The sequence below is a fragment of the Micrasema longulum genome, unplaced genomic scaffold (assembly GCF_059751315.1).
Source record: "Micrasema longulum isolate JH-2025_06_02 unplaced genomic scaffold, ASM5975131v1 h1tg000030l, whole genome shotgun sequence".
NCBI lineage: Eukaryota > Metazoa > Arthropoda > Insecta > Trichoptera > Brachycentridae > Micrasema > Micrasema longulum.
The window spans coordinates 392,387-417,701 of NW_028277237.1; the positions used below are offsets into that span (position 1 = coordinate 392,387).

At 31.9% G+C, this 25,315-nt stretch overlaps 1 protein-coding gene across 5 annotated transcripts in view; it reads left to right on the forward strand.

The window, feature by feature from the left end:
* MRP (Multidrug-Resistance like Protein 1) overlaps nucleotides 1-25,315 on the forward strand; it is a 68,479-nt gene that overhangs the window by 26,472 nt on the left and 16,692 nt on the right. For 4 of the 5 annotated variants that reach the window (XM_088224101.1, XM_088224118.1, XM_088224109.1 and 1 more), the window contains exons 3-16: nucleotides 5,179-5,445; nucleotides 6,232-6,425; nucleotides 7,502-7,693; nucleotides 8,715-8,969; nucleotides 9,663-9,903; nucleotides 10,603-10,740; nucleotides 12,189-12,335; nucleotides 13,200-13,284; nucleotides 14,919-15,287; nucleotides 16,047-16,391; nucleotides 17,443-17,571; nucleotides 17,762-17,880; nucleotides 18,620-18,763; nucleotides 18,865-18,940. In XM_088224101.1, coding sequence (XP_088080227.1) covers nucleotides 5,179-5,445; nucleotides 6,232-6,425; nucleotides 7,502-7,693; nucleotides 8,715-8,969; nucleotides 9,663-9,903; nucleotides 10,603-10,740; nucleotides 12,189-12,335; nucleotides 13,200-13,284; nucleotides 14,919-15,287; nucleotides 16,047-16,391; nucleotides 17,443-17,571; nucleotides 17,762-17,880; nucleotides 18,620-18,763; nucleotides 18,865-18,940 — 2,701 coding nt within the window. Of the gene's footprint in view, nucleotides 1-5,178; nucleotides 5,446-6,231; nucleotides 6,426-7,501; nucleotides 7,694-8,714; nucleotides 8,970-9,662; nucleotides 9,904-10,602; nucleotides 10,741-11,029; nucleotides 11,363-12,188; nucleotides 12,336-13,199; nucleotides 13,285-14,918; nucleotides 15,288-16,046; nucleotides 16,392-17,442; nucleotides 17,572-17,761; nucleotides 17,881-18,619; nucleotides 18,764-18,864; nucleotides 18,941-25,315 lie in introns of those variants that run through there. The other variant, XM_088224129.1, reaches the window with a different exon arrangement.

A 25,315-nucleotide genomic window follows, 5' to 3' on the forward strand; every position in this document is an offset into this window, starting at 1 on the left:
AATACGAAACGCTGTACTTATATACAATTTTTACACATAAATAGATTTGAAGTCATAACAGAAAACGCCAAAAATATAATTTTTGACCATTCGTGGATGAGTTTTACAAGTTAGTGACGATATGTTTGTCATTGTATATTCCGCCTGTTCTCCACCCAACTTAGTCTCTAGCAAGTGAGTGTTTTCCAGTTATGTTGTATATTTTGGGTGCGAGGAATGAATGAAAGCATTGTGAGTATGCAGTGTTAGTTAAGGCTGTAGTCTGGTAAAACGAACGCAAAATGAGGAAATCATACGATTTTGCCATTTTATTTTATTAAAAAATATACTTAAAAGTGTTATGTAACTAAAATATAATTACTTTTAGACCGGCAGATTACACTATTTCAAATTTAGACTAAACTTAGGTATCTGGAATCTCAATAAAGACTAAGTATTGAACAAAAATTTGTTATAATTATTTTTAAATTGAACATGAAAGTGGCCACGCCCAAAATTTAATTTTTTGTTTTTGAAAAGAAATACAAGCATTTTAAATCACATACATTTTTGTGACATTTTCCTTTATTTCTACTTAAAATTATGCCTTCGGTAATACTTAAAAAAATAAATACTTTAGTTAAAACCCTTTTTTATAGAATTGTATTCTCTTTTTTTGAAAAATGAAGATAATCCTGGTTGTAATATTCAATTTAAAACAATATCTTATTGACTTTTTTATGACCTTCAGACCAGCCCTCACCGAAAACGATTACATGCAGTGTACTTCGATCACGTGTAAAGTATCCCATTCATGATCACTGTATGTGTCCCATTCAAGGAAATTTTTGATTTTTAGAAAAATGCATAAACCAATAGGGTTATATTTAAGTAAATTTGTTAAAACTTAATTTTAAATATCCTTATAGAATCAACTTCAAATATCTTATAATATTATTCAGTGCATCTACTACAACTTAAATGCACAAATTAAAACAAATTACCGCAGCAAAAATTAGTTTTTTTTACCAAAAAAACTTGAAATACGTCTAAGCTTGCTTCACTGCCGGAACTGTGGTTTATAGGTTAATCCATCATGGTGCAGATAACCACATGCAATATATTACTTTTATATTTTTTGAGACAGTAGTTTTGGCTGGGATACGATTGTCTCATTCATGGGCACTTTCCCCTACCTACTTTAGTTTTTAAAAGTTAAAATTTTGAAAGTTTATTTATTGGCTTTTGTAAATGTTAAAAAATGGATAAAGGATAGGATCGCAAAAAAATTACTGAAAAACATTTTCTATGCACAAAATTATTTTAATACATTGAAATGTAAGGTGTTTGATGTCACAAATAGTCGTACTTACAATATCTGTAGCGCCTCATTTCTTGGTGAATGTCTTTCATATCTTAAACACTTACACTTTTTTATCCTTTGGATAGTAACTTAAACACTTACACTTTTTTATCCTTTGGATAGTAACTTAAACACTTACACTTTTTTATCCTTTGGATAGTAACACTCTCATTATTAATTCTGGCCATGTTATTAATATTGACATATCTTGTGTGCAACTATTTTGTAATAATTAAGCAATTCATCGAGTCATTCCACAGCTGCTCTCTTTTAATTAAAATTTATTAATTGGTGTCATAGTTCATAGTACAATGTATTTATTCTAAAGATATTGTATTCACAAAATCTAAATATTTAATCTGTTTGCCCTAATTTACTTAAATCGATAAATATTATTTTGATTTATGAAAGGAGACATTGTGACAAAATAAATGAATAAATTATTCAAGTCTATAAATGACCTCAATTATAATTTGACTATGAGGTGCCGATAATATTTAATTGAGTGGAAATCTGGATCCAATAATATCTGAAATAGGGTTTAATCCCATCTATGGTCGTAATCTTCTGTCAAAGAATTTGTTAATTAATTGTAGTCAATTTAGCATTCTAGTATTTAAAAAATGACGAGTACAATGCTTTTGCATACTTAATTGAATATTTATTGCCCACTTACATCTAACAGTGTGCTTAGAGTTTTTAAGCGCCGGTTTTATAAGCATCCGTAGCTGGATTTCAAACTAATATTTACCAAACCAGCAGATTATAATTTATTTTTTAAAATTAATTTATGAACGCTCAGAGGGCTCTTACAATATTTAGTTAAGTACATAAAGTATTATAGTAATTGACATAAGATAGAATCATAATTATTTAATCATCATTCCCTTTCCGCACCTAATGGTGCATAGGGCACTGCATTGGTGCACCAATCGCAGCGTATCTTGATAATTTTTGTAACAGGAAGGTAAGGTGATTAGTATTACGCTTCAGGTACCAGTTTAGGCACTATGAAATCAGGGAAAATACCTATACATAAACCCAAGTTGCCTCTTCTTCAAACCTGCGCGCTCTCACCGTCCAGGAAGGCTATCGATGACGAACCTTCGACTTCATTTAGCGGAACTAAGGGGCGCTGGATTGACGTGGGAGGAGGCGAAACTACTGGCTGGTGATTGGGTCTCCTGGAGACAACTGGTGATGTCTATATGCTCCACTTAGGAGCGGATGTGGAAAAAGAGAAGATTGTTGGAATTGTTAGTTTAAGATGTTCAAGCTTTGGTCGTAGACCGTGCACATCTTGATAAATCATTTTTAGCTCGAGGCGTTTCGAGCAGCTTTTACTATTCCCTCCTACTCCAAAAAAAAGGTCCGTGACAATTCACATCTTTCTGCTGCTTGTCGGGCAGGACATTCTTGAGACCCAGTAATGTGTGTGGCGTCTTTCCCCAAGAAAGTGCAGGTTACACAAGCTATAGAGTTGTCTTTGTTAGGGCAGGCTTCTCTTTTGTGACCCAATTTGGCACAGTAATGACAGCTAGGCTTGTCTGCCTTGCATCTTTAGGCGGTGTGTCCGTATTATTGGCAGTGGCTGCATTTAGAGCTGTCGATGCAGTCACGGACTCTGAATAGCTGGCAGTCGAGAGCAGGCTTAGTAAAAGTTATCAAAGAATGTCTTACAGAAGGGGGCACTCTTTAGATATGAATGCACATTCCTGTTCGTGGGCCTGGTTTGTGTGAAAATTGCACTATAGTTTTAACACTTCAAGAGAGATCCCAGTGTCCTTTGATGTTTGGTTATAGGTGGCTCTAATAATGTTATTAGTTAGTGAAACGGTTACTACACAATTTCGGTTGGTTAAATGCTTTACGATCCTTTATCTTTAGCGCCAATTTCGTATTTAATATTGACTAGGCACCGAGAGATGTTTTGCTGCATTGTTATTTGATTATTTCTTTCATTCTGCTTAATTCATTTACGATATGTAATTATTTTTCATATATCAATAACAACAACCATTATTTTTACGTTTTATAACATGGTGTTGTGTTAAGAAAAGATTATACACAAAATATTAAGTATACAAAGCAAATATAGCTACATAACATCATCGACCTACCAGCAATCTTATATATTTTTACATTTTAGAATTTGGATTGCTTAGAAAAACACACAAATTACTACTAAAATTTTTATCAAAATTCTTATTGGTGACTGTCAGTTAACGTAACTGGTTTATACAACACACAATCTTCAGTAATCGTTACGAACGGTTAACAGTTCATGGCACTTACGGAACTTTGATAGATTGTTTATAAAACCTGCCCTAAATGCATGTAAAATTGGAAAAATTACTAAATTGTATGATACTTTAAAATAAATATATTTTTATTATCTTTATAATTTGTCTAAATTACTGATTGACTTTTACGTAGTGAAACATGTTCATATTTTTACTTATTTTTATATGTATGTTAAGAAGTACAGTTACTATTATGTGTTACATATAATAGGTTGGGGAAAAAGTAATTTCTTATTTTTTGCTTTATTTCAATGCTTTATAAAAAGTGTTACAATTATCCGATTTAAGTCAAATATGTGCCATTCTGTTCGATAACTTGTTTCCAACAAGAATCCAACCTCATAACGCCCCTCTCGTAGAAACCCTTGTCCCTATTGGCAAAAAACTCGGACAACCAATTTTCACAGGCCTCTATTGAGGCCAAATTTGTACCCCCAAGCGCTTTGGCCATAGACAGGAACAGGTAGTAGTCACTTGGTGCCAGGTCCGGACTATAGGGTGAATGCATAAGAACTTCCTATCCGAGCTCCCGGAGCTTCTGGCGCGTCATCAAAGATGTGCGGGGCCTGGCGTTGTCCTTATGAAACACGATTCCTCTCCTATTCACCAATGCTGGCCGCTTCTGTTCGATCGCCAGCTTCAAATGGTCCAGTTGTTCCTAGTAGAGGGCAGAATTGAGCATTTGGCTATAGGGGAGCAGCTCATAGTAGATTATTCCCTGCCGATCCCACCAAACACACAGCAACACCTTACTGGCCGTCAGTCCTGGCTTGGCCACGCTCTAGGCTGCTTCGTTGGCTTTCGACCATGATCTCGTAAGTGACCCATTTTTCATCACCAATCGCCATCCACTTCAGAAATGGGTCGATTTTGTTGCGATTCAGCAACGATTCGCAGATGGAAATTTGGTCCACGAGGTTTTTTGTGTCAGCTCGTGTGGCACCTAAACATTAGATTTTTTTAAATCCAGCATTCTGCAAATGTTTCAAATCGGTTTTATGATCAATATTCAGCTCCTGGGCGATGCTACGACTGCTAAAATTACGGTCTATCTTGGTATTTTCCATGATTTTATCGACATTTTCGACAACAGGCCTGCCACAGCGTGGTGCATCATTTACCTCCACTACACCAGAACGAAATCGCTAGAACCACTGTTGTGCAGCACGAACCTTAAGAGTATTTACCGTTTTCCCTTTCAGGTAGTAAAAATGTAAAATATGGCAAATTTCTTCCTTTGAGACCTCTATACTCGACGCACGATAGTTCACGACTGAACCGACCAAGCGCAATACTGTCAAAGAAGCGTTTGTAGTATACACTCACACCTTTACAACGCCGTATTGTATGATCCGATGTGACTAATAATGAATGAGATATACTTAGTTGACGAAAAGGGCGTGAACTACAAAATTACTTTTTTCCCAACCTGATATTTAGTTTTTATGATTTATTAATTCTTGATAAATTTATTCTGTTGTATAATTATAACTGTTTTGAAATTTATATTTATTTTTTGTAATATTTTTTCAGTGTTTGTGTGCAGCGCTGCTGTACTACAATAGAAAATATGGCCTGAGGACATCGGGCCTTCTGTTCTTGTTTTGGTTTCTGCTAACACTATGCAGTATACCACGGTTAAGATCGGAGATTGTCAAAGAGATGGAAAGAACTGATCCGGATGAAGATATCTTTCCATTTGTTAGCTTTATGATATTCTTCCCGGTTGTGTTTATAATGTTTATTGTCAATAGTTTTGCCGATCTACCACCTAAGGAGTCACCTTATCCACAAAATGGGGTATGTTAAAATTATAATAATCAATCAACTCTCTTTATCACTAATAATTACATCATAATAAAAACTTTTTCATCACATTATAGAACCGTTTTCCTTTCAATATTAATATAGGATGTTCTCAACCAGTTTTACATAAAATGAACATTTTATACTATAAACCATGTATATCTATATTCGCAGTATCAATATTTGTATATAGAGAGATAATCCCTATAACAAGTTTTTTTTTTTACATAAGAGTAATTCCATAATTTTTTTTTTTTTTTTTTAATGAATTTAGTGTTATTGGTATGAGAGCATGTATCACTATTTTTCTTTAAATATATAGTGCCACAGGGTAATTGGAAATTTCCCTTTGCACTATGTATAAATGTTTAATGGAAACGAAAATGGCATAACATGGCAGTAACAATTTTTATTTGTAATAATGCTGTTAAATAATACTAAAACTGTACGTTTTGCATTTTATTACATATTTATGTGCATTAGATACAGGTGAATTTTAAAAAAAGTTGTTAAATTACTGAAATTTTATATGAATCAACTAGGAATTGATGCAGTTAAAAAAAACTGAACATGGTATCATTTTTTTTATTAAAAAAATTACATTTCAGATTTTAACTTGGCTGTATTCTGAAGCGGAATATTTGTGATTGGTTGAGTGTAGGAATAATTATTGTATTTATTATTGTTCTGAGAATCATTCCATATCTTTACACCATATTCCTTTAATTTTAACCCCTCAAATGAATGTGATTTTTGTTTTAAATACAAAAATGTTTTTAGAAATCATGTCCAGAAAGAAGTAGCAGTTTTCTATCTCGCTTGCTTTTTGCCTGGTTCGATCCTCTGGCCTGGGTCGGCTATAAGCGACCGCTTGTAGTGGAAGATTTGTGGGACATGAATCCGGACGATAGAGCCACTGAAGTTGTTCCTCTATTTGACAAATATTGGAACCAAACACTCAAAAAACACCAAAGGTAAATATTTCTTTCTTTAATAATTTATGTCTGTATTTATGTGGGTGGGGATTTAGTGCTATATAAGCTCCTGACGTCACTCCGACCTGTGTAAATCTATTGTGACAAATCCCCGTAAATTAATTATTGCGTAATGATGTAATAACTTATATTTACATATAAGTTATTAATTTAAAAATACTTGGTACACTTCCACTTATTTATTTGATATTAAATTAATAACTTATATGTAAATATTAGTTATTACATTATTACAATGGAATCCCATCAAGAGTTGTCAATAAATAATTTAAATAAAATAATTATTGCGTGTTACTGAGTGGAGGGCGAGTGGTCTCATATCTATTGCTAAAATCTCCTCCAAGCACTTCTACTCTAAATAAGAGAATATCATTTTGGGCAATTTCAAATACTACTTGATCGCTCACTTAGCATAATTGAATCGGACACTTTAAATGGTTTAAAAAATAATTATTGTAATTATTATGGTCACTATCAGTGCATGTATGTGACAAAAAATTACCTTAACTGAACAAGGGAAATTCTTGGATAATCGGTACTAGAACAAAAACAGTATCTGTCTGAAAAATAATAATAAATAGAAAATTTAAATAAATTGTAATAAACTATATTTATTATTTATTTAACTTTTTATACATTGGCAGGCTTATTGTCAAATTGCTCTTTCTTCCAACCAACCGATAACATAAAAGTTTTATTTATGTAATAAAACATATTCAAATATAAACAAAGCATAATCAATGGAAAATAAAATAAAAAGCTCAAGAAATATAAATAACTGTATTTGTATATAAATTACCTTAAATCAATACTAAAGCTCAATGGGAAAAGGAATAAAGAGGAAAGAAGGATAGATTAAGGAAGAGAAAGGAAATGTTTCTTCAAACATGATTTAAACAGATACTGTAGTAACATCTTTGATAGTGGATGGGAGATAATTCCACAGTCGAGCCGCATGGACATTATATGAGTTAGAGAAGAACGAGGAATAGGGAAATATCACATACTTTGTTTATTTGATTATATGCAAATCTCCATTGTTATTATTTTTATAGTTCCCAGACTTCAAATGCGAGAGCGTCATTTAGAAAAGCATCCGGTAGCGTTGATTTTGGTAACACAAAACCAAAGAAGAATGCTTCTATTTTACCAGCCTTGTGCAAGTCATTTGGTCCCACTTTTCTCTTTGGCGCTTTCTTAAAACTGACTCAAGATATAATGACATTCATTCCGCCTCAAATTTTAAGGTAAGCCAATATAGTTTTTGTAAATAACATGTATGTTCTAATTAAGTGAGTTAATACCCGTAACTTTTAAAAAAAATATTTTAAGGCGCCTTTACATGCTGGCAGAGCTGGCACACATGCTGGCACACATGCTGGCACACATGCTGGCGCACAATTTGTCTGTTGTCGGTTTTTCAATAATAAATAAAAGGGCGCTGGCCGAACACCGGTTATTGCGTCCACATGTGGGCCAGGCTTTCAGTACGCTATAAACTACTGAAAAGAGAGCACGCTATATCTGTTCATTTTACGCTTATTTCTCCTTGGTTTTTGACAATTTGGCTGTCTTAATATGAGCAGCAAAGAAACTTTTAAATTTATCGAGTTTAGGAGAAAACTGTATATAAAAATACACATAAAATAAAGAAATAAACTAAAACCCCTTTATCACAATGTGCACTTATACAGGGTGTTCTTTAAACCCTGTCACATCTGAAACCACGATGATCAGCATGAGCATGAAGACATATTGGCACATTAAAATTAATTTTTAGAATGACTAAAATCTAAAAAAATTATATATAGAAAACAAACAAATGGTTGCTTACTTCTGCAGGGGAGAAGAGAGGGGGGGCGGTCGTGCGGTTGACGGTATATCAAACTCCCCCCTTCTCCATGAAAAAACTGCTTATTTCACTGAAAGCCCAACTAATTTACACCTTTAAATGTTTTAAAATGACGCAACATAAACTGTTGTTTCGTCGTCCTGTAAAAATAACGAAAATGGCTTATGCAGTGTTGTTAGCTAAGCAATGATTTTATTTACATACCTACTTTAAAAGAAAGTACAAAAAAATTAAGGAATGTGAACAAAACTAAGTTACTGAATAATAAAAACAATGCCAAATTAACAATTATTTAAAACAAAGGCGTGTGCCATGACTATTTAAAAATTACCCGAATCTTTTGTATTATATTTATTTTAATTGGCTTTATTTATTCTTTAATTTGATTATTGAGTTGTATTTTGATCTAATTTCAGCTTGCTAATTTCGTTTGTGGAAGGAGGAGAATCATACTGGAAAGGATACCTTTACGCTGTCATACTGTTTGTTGTTGCTGTAATCCAAACTTTGGTCCTATCTCAATACTTCCACCGGATGTTCCTCGTGGGATTGAGAATCCGTACAGCCCTCATCAGCGCCATCTACAGAAAGGCCCTTAGACTTTCCAATAGTGCTCGCAAAGAGTCCACCGTTGGAGAAATTGTCAACCTTATGTCTGTAGACGCTCAAAGGTCAGATTTCAATGTTTAAAAAAATAATTGCTCGATTTCCGATTAGTTTGATGTGAAGTATTTTATTTAAAAAGGTTTTTTTACATTGCAGTATTTCATAGTTCTTGAACTGGAACTTGAAGTGTAAGACTGATCATCTTGCTTTCATGTACATCACAAATGACGATATACACTGTGTTTTGAGTACCGATTCAGTGCCTTATGCACTGTTATATGCAGATAGGAGAATGATAATATATTCTGGGAGGGCCCAATGTTTCGCACAGAGCTGGTTTGAATTGTACAACTCAGTTAAGCTTAGACACCCTGTCAGCTAATGTGAGAAAGCACTACAATTAATGTTATGAATCATAAATGATCTGATCAGTTGATTGTTCTGTGAAAATTTCATAAGTTTTTTTGTTATTTTATTAATTAAATTTTCATTTAAAGATAAAGAAATATTTGCATTCTTCTAATTTACCCATGAATTTTAATTTCGGGGGCTATTTTCAAAGTTTTGTAAATAACTCACTATTAGAAAATGGGAATCAAGTTGGGGTATAGTTGGGTTCGAACCTCAGACCTCTGAATATTGAGTCTTCGACACTAGTCGCGGACCACTCTGTATGTTTTCTAAGTAATAAATAAAATAAAATTGTAAAAAATGTATGTATACCTAGATAATACATTATATTTCTACATTGATTTTAGATTTATGGACCTCACTGCTTACCTCAATATGATCTGGTCTGCACCAATGCAAATAGCTCTTGCCTTGTATTTCCTATGGAATATTTTAGGGCCATCTGTGTTAGCCGGATTGGCCGTTATGATTGTTCTTATTCCTGTGAATGGTGTTATCGCCAACCGTGTTAAGACATTACAAATAAAACAGATGAAAAACAAAGACGAGAGAGTCAAACTGATGAATGAAGTCCTCAGTGGGATCAAGGTAAATTTTGTTGATTTTGTAGGAATATTTGCACTTTTGGTATACAAATATGTGCACACATATTTAATTTTTATAAATAACAAGAATCTGGTCAGTCTATGACTTCTGATCAGTTTGAAATGCTACCACAAAAGTTGTGAATTCAAGTTCAAACCACATTATCTCTAATGATTCTACAAATGTTTATTGTACTATCATTTTATGTACAATGTACAAAAAAGATCGTAACTGAGATTGAATTATGTCCCTGCATAGCTACGATATTAAGCCATGGTCATTTAAACATTGTAACAGACAATATTTTATGAAAGAATATTTATTTTTCTCAATTATCAAGGAATACACTTTGAGAACCAAGTTTTGCTTTGAATATTTATTTTATTGATATCAATAATAGGTTGTTTTATGCGGGTGCCTAAACCACGCTATATGCCTACTTCACAAGGTACTAGGATCTCGTGGTCCCAGATGTCCACGGCTAAAAGTTCGTCGGCAGTTCAGCAGGAACTGTCTACGGGCCTGACTTAAAAGGGCTCAAGGAATACCATATGCTCCACATAGTTAATGGACATGAATGGAATTGCTAAAAAAAGTCATAATAAAAATACAATATTTTAAAAGTTTATAACTAATAAATAAAGTCAGTATGTGTACTTTTTAATGTTTTCTTTTTTAGTATTGAGACTTTTAATTCCGTAGGTGCTCAAGTTGTATGCATGGGAACCAAGCTTTGAAGATCAAATATTGAAGATCCGAAACAAGGAAGTTAAAGTTTTAAAGCAAGCTGCTTATTTAAATGCTGCCACTTCTTTTATTTGGGCGTGTGCTCCATTTTTGGTAAGACTTTTACATTAAAGATTTAAAAATGTAATTACCTTTCACAAATTCAACATTAAAAGATCTATTAAACTACATTCTTAATTTATATACAAAATACAAAGCTCAGTATCTAAAACTTCTAGGTGAATAATAAAACATTCTTGAAACTATATTGTTCAAGAGGCTTTGTCTAAATATTATTTTTTTCACATGATAATATGGAACATATTTATACCATTTAAAAGTCAAAACAACTATTTAATCTGTAATTAGTCGGTGAAATTGGTACCGACAACATTAAACAAACTATTTAATAAATAGATTTTTTTATATCTCTTTTTCAGTTTTCAGCTGGTCTTAATTGCTATATTTTTAATACTGACGATGATGTATCTTGCCCATTATGTGTTTCGATTATCACTTAGTTTCGATTAATTGTACGGTTTATTTTTACTATTTAAGTGTGTTATTTATATGGAATTTCTTTTGTAAGGTCACCATTTTAACTTTATTGACGTATTCATACTCCTCGGATGAAAATGTGCTGACTGTCCACAAAGCATTTGTCTCCCTTACTCTGTTCAACATAATGTATATGCCTCTCAATTTGCTGCCAATTTTAATTGTGTACATTCTGGAGGTATTTTTACAGATAAATTTTATTAGTTATTTGGAATGGTATCATCATAATTCCTGCTAATAATACTTCTCCAAAAATCATTCCTATCCCTCATCACATTTCCTTTCAAGAAGTCTTTGTATTATCGGAGTATGCATTCTCATGATTCGTAATAAAATATAGCATTGTTATCATAAAAATATTTATTTGAATCTCTTATTAACTGTTTTTATAGTGATTGTGCTGTTTTCTTGGTTTAATGTTCTGTGTGTCTTTATTTCTTTCCGACGTTTTAGGCAGCTCTCTTCATTTCTAGGGAGGTTACACGAATTACAATAGTTTCGATAATGAACAGTGCAATGCTGACAAAAACATAATTATGTCAAAAAATTCTAAAAAGAAATGGCATACAAACCAAGAAAACCTTGTTGACATATTATTCCGTAACGTCAATTTATACAACATTATTCAAATTATAATTTTTGGCATACTCTTTTTAAAATATTGACGATGGAAAGGTATAAAGGCTGAAGCACAAAAAGAGAAAAAATATTGTATGTAGGTACTATTTTTGTTGCATTAGTACAATCATCACTAAGAAGAATACTAAATTTGCAAGATTGGTTGCAACTTACCATCTAAAGGGCGTCGGGAGACCAAGGTAAAGTATCTGACTACGCGAAGAATTGTTGAGTTTCAGCCTTTTTGTATCTTTCCATAGTCATTAACAATTTACAATAAAATGTTTCAAAGATTTCTTATCAAATTGCCCTTCTAGTTCTGAAAGGTGTCGGTATGCCTGAAGTCTTTCTCCTTCTTGTTCTTTCTTATCATAAATGGTATTTAGGTATCGCTGGTAACATTTGCAACCTTTGTGTTGGTCGACCCGACTAATGTACTGGATTCCAAGATTGCCTTCGTTTCTCTATCGCTGTTCAACATTCTCCGATTTCCTCTGTCTATGCTGCCAATGATGATATCTAATCTCGTGCAGGTAAGTCCTTGAGTAGAAGCTTTTAGTACTTTTTCATATACGTAAGAACATCCCAAATGGTGAAAGACAGTAAGAATTGTGTTTTGAAATATTATCACATCTCACAGATATCACATCAGCAGCTCTGTGGTATGCCTAAATTGGGTATTTTGCAAGAGAGCGAAAACAAACTTTTCAAAATTTATTAATGCTCATTATTTCATGGATATTGATATTATAATGCCAGTAATGTTTGTAGTATTTGCTCATTTGACTGACAGAATATGAGGAAAACACTATAGCATTATAATTACCGTAGTGTTCTTCTCGGTATTTTACTTAATTGATTTGAAATAATACTGAAGTTTGTGGTATATCTTGCTCATAAAAAATTGTACAGAAACCTCCGTGTTAAGCAACAGGGAGAAAAGTGGTAAAACTGCATTCATAACTCTAAACAGCCTAATTTACACTTACGACATTGTGATTCTGGGGATGTGAAATGTTTAAAAATGCTAATAATTTACTAACACCTTTTTCATTGTATCATGTACTGCTTTTTTAAAAAGTAGATTTAACAACACATATGTTTCTATTTAGCTGATTGTATATCATAAACTTTTCATGTCCATTAATTTTAGAATGATTTATTTGTTGAAGTAACTAGAACAATATTTTACTTAATGGTTATCTAAAATAGTCATATTGAAAAACTTGAATAATTTTATTGTACATTCATCAGATCATCTTGGTAATTTCTTGCTTTAATAAATAAAAATTCATCTAACCCAAAAGTTCATGTGAAAAATTAAAATTAATTTTATAAACATCAATATTCATATGAAAGCATTTTATGAAAATTAATATTCCTATGTTAATTTTCAGACTAGTGTTTCTGTCAAAAGAATTAATAAATTTATGAATGCCGATGAATTGGATCCCAAGAGTACTGAACACAATGCTTCTGAAGGTAAGATACTTATGGGTGTTTTATTGTCATTTATTCCATTTCTGTTTATTTAACTCTTGAATTAATAATGACAATGTTTTAAAGTTCCATCTCAGTAAGATAAAATTTAAAAATTATTTTCTGTGCAATGACCTAAACATTTTTCAACTTTAAAAAAAAAACTCAGTGCATAACATTGAAATTTACTGCTACAGAGACGGAAAATATTTTTGAGAAGGAAATATGGAAGCCTAGGCATTTGTCTACAAACATTTGGACGGAGTTGCTTGAGTGCGAAACATATTATATCTTCATTAATCAATTCATGGGCCATTTTGATAGTGAGTCCACTAGCCACGGGACCACAACTCGATTCAATGTTCTCCAAAAATGTGGGTTTTTAAAAAAAATTATGGAGCATCCATTTGCCTGCAATGTCTGGTCTCACGCGAATGACCCTTTCTGAGCCTTTCAAGGACGTCTTTATAAAAAAACTTGGTTTACAGTTTGTCTTGGAGGAACAAATTCTTTATGGACGATTCCCCTTCTGTCAAAAAAACAAATAAGCATCGATTTGATTTTCGATTTGCTCATTCGAGCTTTCTTTGGTCGAGGAGAGTTTGCAGTGTGCCATTCCTCACTTTGCTTCTTGGTCTCAGGATCGTATTCAAAAATCTATGATTCATCACCTGTGATCACACGACTAAAGAAATCTTGCTCATTAGCGATTCTGTCAAGAAGATCAAGACACTTGTTTTTTCAAATCTCCTTCAGCTCAATTGTGAGGATTTTTGGCACCATCTTGGCACAAATCTTTCTCATGTGCAAATGTTCAGTCAAAATTTGATGAACGGTAAAACGGTTTAAATTTAATTGTTCACTCATTATTCTTAATGTTATCCGACGGTCTGGTCTCACAAGAGTGTTCATACGTTCGATGTTTTCGTCGGTTTTCGAAGTTGAAGGCCTCCCTGAACGATGTTCGGCTTCGACGTGTTCTCTGCCTTCCAAAAATGATTTGTGCCACCGAAAAACCTGTGCTCGGGATAAAGAATGTTCCCCATAGGCCTGTTTTAACTTTTCAAACGTCACACTTGCCGATTCTCCAAGCTTAACACAAAATTTAATGGCACAACGTTGCTCCAAATTCCGCTGTTCCATTTTGCGTGACACACAACCAAAACACAACTTCACTAATAGCAGCCACAAAAATCACGTGGTTAACATAAGGAGTTGAAACTTGTACTGGGCTATGGGAGGTTACTGATGCACATGCTCTATAAAGGGCAACAACGCAGTGTTGCCAGTCTCATTACTTTTCTGCCACACCTCGTATACTATAACTATTTGTCTGCCTTCTAGTCTAGTGGTCAGGAGGTTTACTACCATGCTTGACATAAAATATTTGATTCAATAGGGTATTTTCGCACCACAATATTATATTTTAACATCCCTGGACGGCACCTGAAGCATAAGACTGATCGTCTTAACTTCATGCAACAAAATAAAATATTAAGATGCACTGCACCGAGTGTACCAATGCAGTGCCCTATAGACCATTAGATATGGATAAGGGAACAATATTATAATTATAAAAATTCACAATTTTTTGTTAATAGAATAAATTGTTAATTTATGTCACAATTTTTTTACAGCTAATCCATTGGTAATTGAAAATGGAAGATTTTCTTGGGGTTCTGATGAACCAGTTCTGAAAAATATCAACATCAGCATTCCTCCTGGCTCACTCACTGCCGTTGTGGGAACAGTGGGCTCTGGCAAGAGTTCCCTACTCTCCGCCTTCCTCGGAGAAATGGACAAGCTGTCAGGAAGAGTGAACACTTACGGTTCCATCGCATATGTGTCGCAACAAGCATGGATTCAGAACTCCACACTCGAGGATAATATCCTTTTCGGCAAAGATAGCAACAAGAAAATGTACAACACTGTTGTCGATGCCTGTGCACTGCGCCCTGATTTTGACATGCTGCCGGGTGGAGATCAAACAGAAATTGGTGAAAAAGGTACTTATTTATGCATCATAATATCCTTGTTAATATTTTTTTGTAATTTTTAATAAGTTATTATTTGTATATAAAAGCATTATGTTGTTTTTGGATGGGAAATAAAATATCAGCAATTAAAACAAATCATTATTTTTCACACTGGTTGCCTACTTAAAAATAGTATTTAAAAATAATATCAATTTTTATCTACTTAAATGGGAATACTATGGGGTAGTAAAAATAATTTTCAAAAATAAAAATGTGACTCACCTCATAGTATATATAGTACAATGACCCATGCCTGTGAACTCCCCTAACTCGCTTGAAAATTTGTGTTGATATTTATTTATTTAAAATTCATATTTATTTATTTGTTGACATTCAAAATATCTCAATGGTTAGCTTTGTTATAATATTTTGAGTTTGTCCAAATGTTTGTAGACATGAATGGATTTCACCCCCTAGGGAGTCATTAAGATTACCTTTGTTTTTAAACAACCTCTATTTTTTATTGAAAATATAGTTCAGTAAATCTATCTTGTTATTTGATGAGATTTATTTATTTATTTGATTTACAAACAATGAAAAATAATACATAATACACAAAAATATTGAAACAATAAAAAAAAAGACACTACTTATTTTTCATCAATTACATGTAAATTGAAAAAAAAGGCAATAGAGAAATTTCTGTAACTTGCTTGAAAACAGTTCCCCTTTTTACTGAATCAATAATTTTGAATGTGTGCATACTTACAGAAGTTATTTTAATTCTAGGTATAAATTTGTCCGGTGGCCAGAAGCAGAGGGTATCTTTGGCCAGAGCTGTGTATTATGACAGTGATATATATTTCCTCGACGATCCATTGAGCGCCGTGGACTCGCATGTTGGAAAGCATATTTTCGAAAATGTCATCGGCCCAACGGGTCTCCTGAAGACCAAAACAAGAATTCTGGTCACACACGGGATCACATATCTTCCAGATGTTGATCACATTATTGTCCTTAAGGACGGAGAAGTCTCGGAGTTTGGAACCTACAAACAACTGCTGGAGAAGAAAGGAGCGTTTGCAGATTTCCTTTTGCAGCATTTGAATGAAGTCACCGATCAAGGAGAAACTGGTGAATTGTTTAATTTGTATAGAGATTTTTTAAAAATATTTTATTTATTAAGAACATAAATAACCTTTTTTTTATTTCGTCCTGTAACTAATTGTACGATTTTAAACCTTTGTAAAGTGAGTTCTTCTCGTCATTCTTTTTCTGATATATTATTTTTCATTTTGTAATTTCTACAATTAAATCTGAATAATTTTTTTATTTTATTGTATCAATTATTAATATTATCCAAATTTAGTAGGAAAACTTTGTTAGAGAGTTATTTAAAACAAAAGAGGGTTTAACCTATAATTTAAATACATTTATTGTGCAAAATAAACATAATTACAGTCCTTAAAATGTAACATGATTAGAATGACAGTTGTCAGAAAATGTGATGACATAACTTTGTAGTAACGTCAAAGGAGTTATTTATATTGACACACGAAAAATCATTTGTATCTGGCGTGTTAATTAATTTTTTTAATACAATGCTTGAAACATAAATCAACATTAATATATAAAATCAGCTTTAAAACTAAAATAAACCTAAATATTAACGACGTTCTTACAAGGTTACATCATTTTGCAAAAACGTTAGAGATGGACAAATTGATCAATGTAAATTGATCGAATAAAAAAATAATCAATTTGATGTTGTTCATGAAAAAAGTATAAATGTCTCATTTTTTGGTGAATAATTGTGTTAAACACACTATAATAGGCTCGTTTTTGCGTTTTTTATATCAATTTTCGGAAACAAGAGTTTCACGATTGCATGATATAACTGATAAAATCGATTTGATCAGTGATCAGTAATTTCCCATCACTAATGAAATTAGTTCGACAGCTTTCATTCTAATCAAGCTATATTTTAAGTACTATAGTTTTACATTTTTCATTTTTTTGGGACAATTTCACATACGTTTAACTCAAAATAATAATGATAATGATTCTAACCACATAATAATAACTTTGTTTTGTTGAAGATTCTTTTTATTTGTATTATGAATATGAACTTTCATTCGAAAATAAATGTCTTCTTTATTCATAAATATAATTTTACCTATTTCAGAACTTCTGGAGATTAAACAGCAATTGGAAAACAGTTTGGGAGAGACTGAATTCTTGAATAAACTACAACGAGCTCGTTCTCTCTCAGAAAGCACATCAGAAACACCTTCGGAGAAGAAATCAATTAGTGGTTTGTTAAGTTATCTTTAAAAACTTTTTGCTTTAGAGCTGTGTTGATTAAAAAGGCTTTATATTTTTTTATTATATGTATAAAATTAATCACAAGAAATAAAAATAATGATCAATATTATGATGGTACACTCCAATTAAATTTGTATTTGCGGTAATGTTTTACTAAAAATGTTCTTTCACCTTTACAGTGGAACGCAGTAGTGTCAGAAAAAGAACACCTGAGAAAACTCCCGACAGTATTGCCTCGAAAAAAAATGCCGCTGCCGATAATAAAATTATAGAGGTGGAGAAGGCTGAAACTGGAAGTGTAAGTTATTTATATAATTTATACTTTAATCAAATGAAACATTTGTCAGTGTGTAATAAGTTTATGTTCCTTTAAGTATGTTTATTTTATTATGATATCAAAATGTTGAATTGGTCAACTGTATTATGAAAATCCCTCTCCTCCACTCCTCCACTCTATTTCCTCATCCCTTAACCTTCTTACGAGCTCTTTTTTTTTTCTCATGTCTTATATGATATATTATTTTTCTCTTGACTGTGTAACATGTTCTCTCATATTTGTGAAAAACTTAAACTGGATGTATGTACTATTTTTTATATTTTGTATTCTTATATATTAACTGTTGTTTTTCCTTAATAAATAAAATTGATTTCTTCCACTTTATGATTTTCCATTTTAAACTATTACATTTCACTTTTTATTTTAATTTTATTTTAATTTTTTTATTTAAAATTGTATTTCAGGCCCCCAATAACAATGGGAAGTTAAAAAAGTTATTTAATTGTCTATAAAGTAAAAGTGAATTTTCTCTGAAAAATTAAATATTTATATAGGTATGTAATTTTTTTTTGAAACATTTTCTATACATTTTTATAAAGAAAATTCTGTTTAATTTTATCGACAGTTGAAGATTACTCTGTTCACTCCCCAATGTAAAGTTATAATTAATTTTTAAACTCAGTTTATTCTTAGTTTATTCCGTCTCTAATATTATTGTTGTTTTTTGTGTACCTTTTTTTGAAATTTTATTTATTTTCAGGTGAAATGGACTATTTATTCTCATTACCTAAAAAGCATCGGCTTACTTCTTTCTATTGCAACTCTTGTGATGAATTTAGTATACCAAGGATTTTCAATTGGCTCCAACATATGGCTTTCTATTTGGTCATCCGATCAAGATTTGGTATGTTTTAATTTCATTTGAACGGTTGAAATCATTTTCCTTATCATAAACTTTAAAATTGTTTGGCAAATCAATTAATATTTAAAATGAATATCCAACAGATAGTAGATGGTGTTGCGGACACACAGAAACGAGATATGTATTTAGGTGTTTACGGCGCAATGGGAATTGGACAAGGTATTTACAAATATGTATATATTTAAAAAAAATTATACTATGATTTCATTTTTACAAAATCATTATAATATTATATGGTGTGATATTTTACTAGAAGCTTTTTTTAGCACCCAGCTGAATTTTTTTGTAATTATTTTTTACACTATGGTTTTAAGAGACATCTGTCAACATGACAGCTATTTGTTCAGGGTTATCCCAACAAAGCAGCTTTACATATTGTAATATACAGAATAACCTATCTTTAAAAATGATTTCATAGAAAAGCAATGTAATATGAAGAATTTATGAATATTCATAGTAAATATCCGCATTGGCAAATATTACCAGCTCGCATGCAGTCATACTACAGAAAGGTCACCATTTAAAAAAAAAAGGTTACATTAATAGGTATGGTTTTTTTTCATGAATTTTATTAAAATGTTTCTGAGGGTATGTTATAAATAGATAAAAATATATTTTTTAAAAACACTTCTAAAAGTTAACAAATTACAATAGAGATGGATAACATTTTAGAGAAAGAATATGAAAGTCTAGGCATTTACAGGGCTTATGACCTGTCCGTTCTAAAAGTGTCATTTCCAATCTCACATTTACATTAAATTTTGCATTTTATAATTCAAACACAGCTCTTAGTTAATTCCAAGAATATTTTTCAGTTTTTTTGTCTAAATCTGATTATTTATTGAGAATTTAAAATTTCTATTTTATTCTTTTTATATAATTGAAAAAGTGTCATATAATGATAACAGTCTCATTAGAGTTGTGAGCATATCGACGGTGGACAGTGGAAAGGAAAAAATTACTAAGCAACATGTAGCCAATTTTACGGAGCCAATTCAAGTTTTTTTTTTTAATTAATAAAAAATCTCACATTTAACATTTTTATTTAAATTATATAGGAACCACGCCAATATAATTGATAATATATGTTTTTTTTTATTAAGTTGTAAAAAAAAAACATAATTGCCTGTTCTGTAAAGTTGCTACATGTCGCTTGGTAAAGTTGCTACAAGTGGCCTTTCCACCGTCGATATATAATATATTTGATTTATTTATTAAGTATAAATATATTTATAAGATACTTAAAACTATAATTATGTATTTAATTATTTAAAAAATACCTTTATGAAAGGATTTTTACACATATTATTTATTTCTTGTCTTACAACCTGCTTCTAGGCAATGGGTCTATTCTAATAATATGGATATAAGATCTACTATTTCACATTTCATTGGTGATCTTCCAAATCACTTTTTTATCATATTTTTACAATATATTGATCAATTTTATATTTAAATTTTCATTTGGTTATGAATTAATTCATAGTATGTGTACTTCAATGTATATAATGTGTATTAGACAAATATCTAACGCAAATGAAATGCATATAAAAATTCATAATGTATATTTGGTTCAATACATATTACACAATTTATCTACAACACATCCTATCACAATTAATTTATCAGAAATAAGTTTAATTTATAAAATAAAAAAAATGTTTAAGTTATTGTGGACCACAGTAGTTAAAAATTCTAGAACCCATTTTACCACCTTTGACATGATTCATATTTTCACTCACAATTTTTAAATCTTTTTTATCTTACTTTAGAACTTATGTATTAATATATTATGTATTATTGATTGTACAAAAGTAATCATTCGGAATAACGTACTGTCATTTAACTCTCACTGATTTCCAGAACATTCCTACAGCCTTCTTTGGTGTAGCCTTTATAAGGATTCAACGAAAAGCTTTTTAAAAATGTCAATCAGTTTGTTCCCAAACCCTTAATAGTAGGTGTTATTTAACATATGAGTAATGTCAATATATCTTAACTAACATTTTGTACATTTTTGAAGAACAGAAAATAATGCCAATAAAAATATTTTTGAAATGAATTTCGGTTCTCTTAGATAGTAAAAATGATTAATATTAAATTAGAAATTATGATCCATTTTGTGCATCTTCTGTACAAATGCAAAGTGTTAAATATGATAATGTGTCTTGCTCTTTGACATTTCTACCTAAAGGGCTCACTATCATGCTTCTAGTTCACCGTTTACTTCAGAGGCCTCATCCATATGCAAATTTCCTAATAAATAGCACCTCACACTGCCTTTTAACCCTCATCTCTAACACCCGTATTTTCACATTTATGTTTTTTAATTAACATAATGTATTTGATGAATACTTTTCTTCATATTTAAATACTTATATTTCTAGTAAATATATTTCTGACTTATTGATATAAATTTGACATATATTTTGGTTTTATATATTAACATGTCTGCAATATGTTTTCTTTAGTATTTTAATATACATACTCTCTGCAATATGTTTTCTTTAGTATTTTAATATACATACTCTCGTATTGTGGGGTAATTACTAAAACTAGTTAAATCAGCATTTCTGAGTTACCTACTAAAACACATGTTTGTACCTTCCTCCATGAATGCTACAAATAGAAAAGTCATGATTTCATAACTTGTCATAACTTGTCTATTTGAAGAATTCATTGAGGAGGATAAAAAAATGTGTTTTTAGTGGGTAATTCACAAATACTGACTTTTAAGTTACCTAGCTGTAGTAATTATTACCCTGCGACATAATAATATCTTAAATTGCTCTCTTAAATTACAACACATTTATCATATACATACTAGAGGTGGGCATTTTGTTTTTTTAATAAAAATAACAGTTATCGTTTCACAAATTAAGCTGTTTCGTGAAGATGTTTAAAAAATAACAGTTTAGTGCAGTTGGTGCCCCCCCCCCCCTCAATCTCAATTTAGGTACCTAAATAATAGGAAAGTTTTTTCCGTTGCTCAATTTTCAATAATTAAGAAACAAAAAATTAATAATTTTCTAAAACATTTTTTTTTGTTATTTAATGTATTTTAAAGGAACCTTATTTTATGGAATGACATTAATATTTTTAAGCTTAAATCATCATCATTCCCTATCCGCACCTAATGGTGCATAGGCCACTGCATTGGTACACCGATCGCAGCGTGTCTTGATCATTTTTGTTACATGAAGGTAAGATTGTGAGCCTTCACAGTTTATTTAAAACAGTGAATTTTTCCCATTCTTTTAAAATGTCTTAAACAACTGGTTATGGACACTGTTTCAGTTTAATTAGCTTCTCCGTTGGGGAAACACCTTCAGTTTTTGGTGTTATTTGTATAACGGTAACAACTAACGACTTCGTGCTGTTTAAAATTTTGAGTATATTAAAAAACAGAACTATGCACAAGGTCATGGGACTGCGCGGGTGAAAGGCGGTGTGAAGATGAGCCGGGGAGATTTCATCCGTATATGTGTAAATGTGTATGTACTTCTTCCTTGGGAGATAACAATACAAGTAGGTATAATAAAGATTTGAAGTTAGAGCGAAGCGCGGTACGGAGTGCGGCGGGGCATTGAATTGTTCGCGCTAGGCGAAATGTATTTTTTTATTTACTTCTGCGCTTGGTGGTTTTTTTTTTTTTTCAAACGATTAAATTTATTTTTGTGGAACTGTTTTATGTGTTTTGGAAGGGTATCTGTTTTAAAACATCAGTTACAATTTTTTTCACCACCTCTAGTTTTTAGTCCTCATATGATTTATTTCTTAGAGAATCTTCCATTTTAGTTGCTCTTCTCTGGACTTTCTCCAACAACTCTGTCTTTTTAAAAATAGGGAGTCCAGATTTGGTCGGCATACTCCAGGAGTGGACGAACATATGTTTTGTGAATTTCGAGGAACAAATCTCGGGTGATGTGAGCGAATTTATCCTTATTATAAGTATAAAAGGGAATTGATGCGTTTGACAATTTCAATAATAAGTGATTCCCATTAAGATCACAAGTAATCACAACTCGGAGATCTTTTCGTGACGTTACTTCTTGCACTTGATTTCCATCCCCGGTATATATTATTTTCGGATTTCTAGGGCCAATGTGTAGGACGGTGCATTTCTCAGGGTTTAGTGTTAACAGCCATTCTTTTGTCCATTGAAAAATCTGATTAAGGTCACCTTGGATTTGCTGGTGGCTTATTATTGGGTTGGCAAACAACTTTGTATCGTCAGCAAAGAAAGATATGGGCGTACGAATTAGTTATCTCAAATCAGTCAAGTAGATTCCAAATGCAATCGGGCCAACAACTGATCCCCAAGGCACCTCACCCCGCTCAGAACTGTGAGAGAGTGTGAGAGATCCTCCCCAACTCTCACTCGAAATGTTCTATTATTCGAGAAATCCTCGATCCAACCCAAGAGTTTTCCACGGATACCAAAATGTTCTAATTTAGACACAAGTTGTTTTATTGGTACTCGATCAAAAGCTTTCTCGTAATAAAGATATATGACATCTGTAGGATGACGTTCGTTCCACTCTTGAGTCCAAGTATCCACACAGGATAGGAGATTTATCACTGTTGACCGTTTTGGCAAAAATCCCTGTTGCTCTTCTACTATAATATTTTCTTGCGAAAGGAATCCTATAATGTTATTGACAATTATTTTCTCCATAGCCTTACATACTATACTTGTAAGACTTATGGGTCTGTAGTTAACAGCAGAAAGCTTGTCCCCTTTTTTATAGATGGGAGTAACAATGGCCTCTTTTCAGTTTGGCGGCAGTTTTCCATTTTAAAATGAGAGTCATTATTTACGCAAGCTGCTCGCACACTTCTGTAGAACATCTCTTTAGAAGGATAGCTGGAATCTCATCTGGCCCCATAGAGGTAGTATCCTCAAAGGATTTTAGTACCTAAAGGAATTAATACCCGATTTCTTGCGTAAATTCAATATTTTCTATTCAGTTTTGCACTCTCAGTGATAATATTCCTGGAATCGGTCCGTCTGGTTCTCGGATATAAGATTTTTCAAACTGCTTTGCAAAGATGTTAGCCACATCACAATGAGCTGTGACAATGTCACCTAAGTTGTTCTCTTCTGTACTGAGTGGTCACTTTTTCCTATATTTGGATGCTATTCTACATTTGTGCATAAGTTTTCATCAATGCTCATAATGAGTTTGAGGAGTGATTCCTGGTCATTTCGTTTGCATGTAATGTTATTTACAATTTGATAAAGATAAGAATTTTTCATACATTTCAATAAATTTTTCATGTAGAGCATTATATCCATGGAGTTTCCTCAGTGGCCACTTTATGTCTGGCTAATTAAAATTTCCTATTAATAAGGTAGTTCCTTTATTAGTAGCATTTTGAATGGTGTTAAATAGTCCAATGTCAGATTCCTCTAGTGAGTAGTGGGTGGGGCGATATCTGGCGGCTAGTAAGAATTGGAAATTTCCATACTGAATATCCAACCATAGCGCTTCTACTTTTCCCTTATTATATGTAGGGTTTAGTTTTGATAAGATGGGAGTGTTTTGATGACTAGTGGATATATAGATGGCTACACCTCCCCATTTCTTGTCACCGAGTCTATGGTGTCTGAATAATGTGTATCCCATTATAGTGACAACACTATCACTTATTTTGGGTTTTAAGTGAGCTTCAGTTATAAGAATAAACTTTGGTTTACGTTTGGAAATTTCCAAAAGCAGCAAATCAAATTTAGCAGTCAGTGAAGCCAGATTTGTGTAGAAGACAGTCAGTTCGGTGAATTTAGGAATTATCAGTTTTTTTTTATTTGAACAATTTGAGGGCAGTTGTTTAAAAAATTTAATAGTTATATCTGTCTCCACATTTCCTATTCTTTCTATCAATTCTTCTCTTAGTTTTTTTAAATCTAAAACTTATTGCAAGAACATTATCTAAAATACATATTATAAATAATTATAAGAGTAGGTACATTATTATTTCCAAGAACTATCAAAGATTATTTAGACCAAAGGTATGCAGTTCATTTTATTATTTCTTTAGCAAAATAATTGACAAATGCTTTATTAAATTTTAAAAATTACATGAATTGAAAATAACATGCTTCAGAAATACGAAACCTAAATGGACATGAAATTAAAGTTTTGTTTGTTAGCAGTCCAATTATCAACAGAGATGGAGAATCTCTTTGAGAAGCAATATAGCAGTCTAGGTCCCTTGCGATACAATGTAACATTTACTATTTTGCCTATGTTTAAAACGCACAATTTTTCTACGTATTTATTTTTGTGAAGGGAAAGATGATTGAAAAGTGTATTAATACAGTAAGCACATGTTTGTTCTGACTATAATAATGCAAATTATTGAACAATCAATAATTACATGTATATAGTTTAGCTTGTTATTATTCTTCTTTATATAAAGTTCTCTAAAATTACTAATTGAAATGATATATTTATTGATCTTTGAGTTTTTACTACACATCAACTTGGATGTGTATAATTTAACTTTATATGTTATGATATTTTTGAGCAA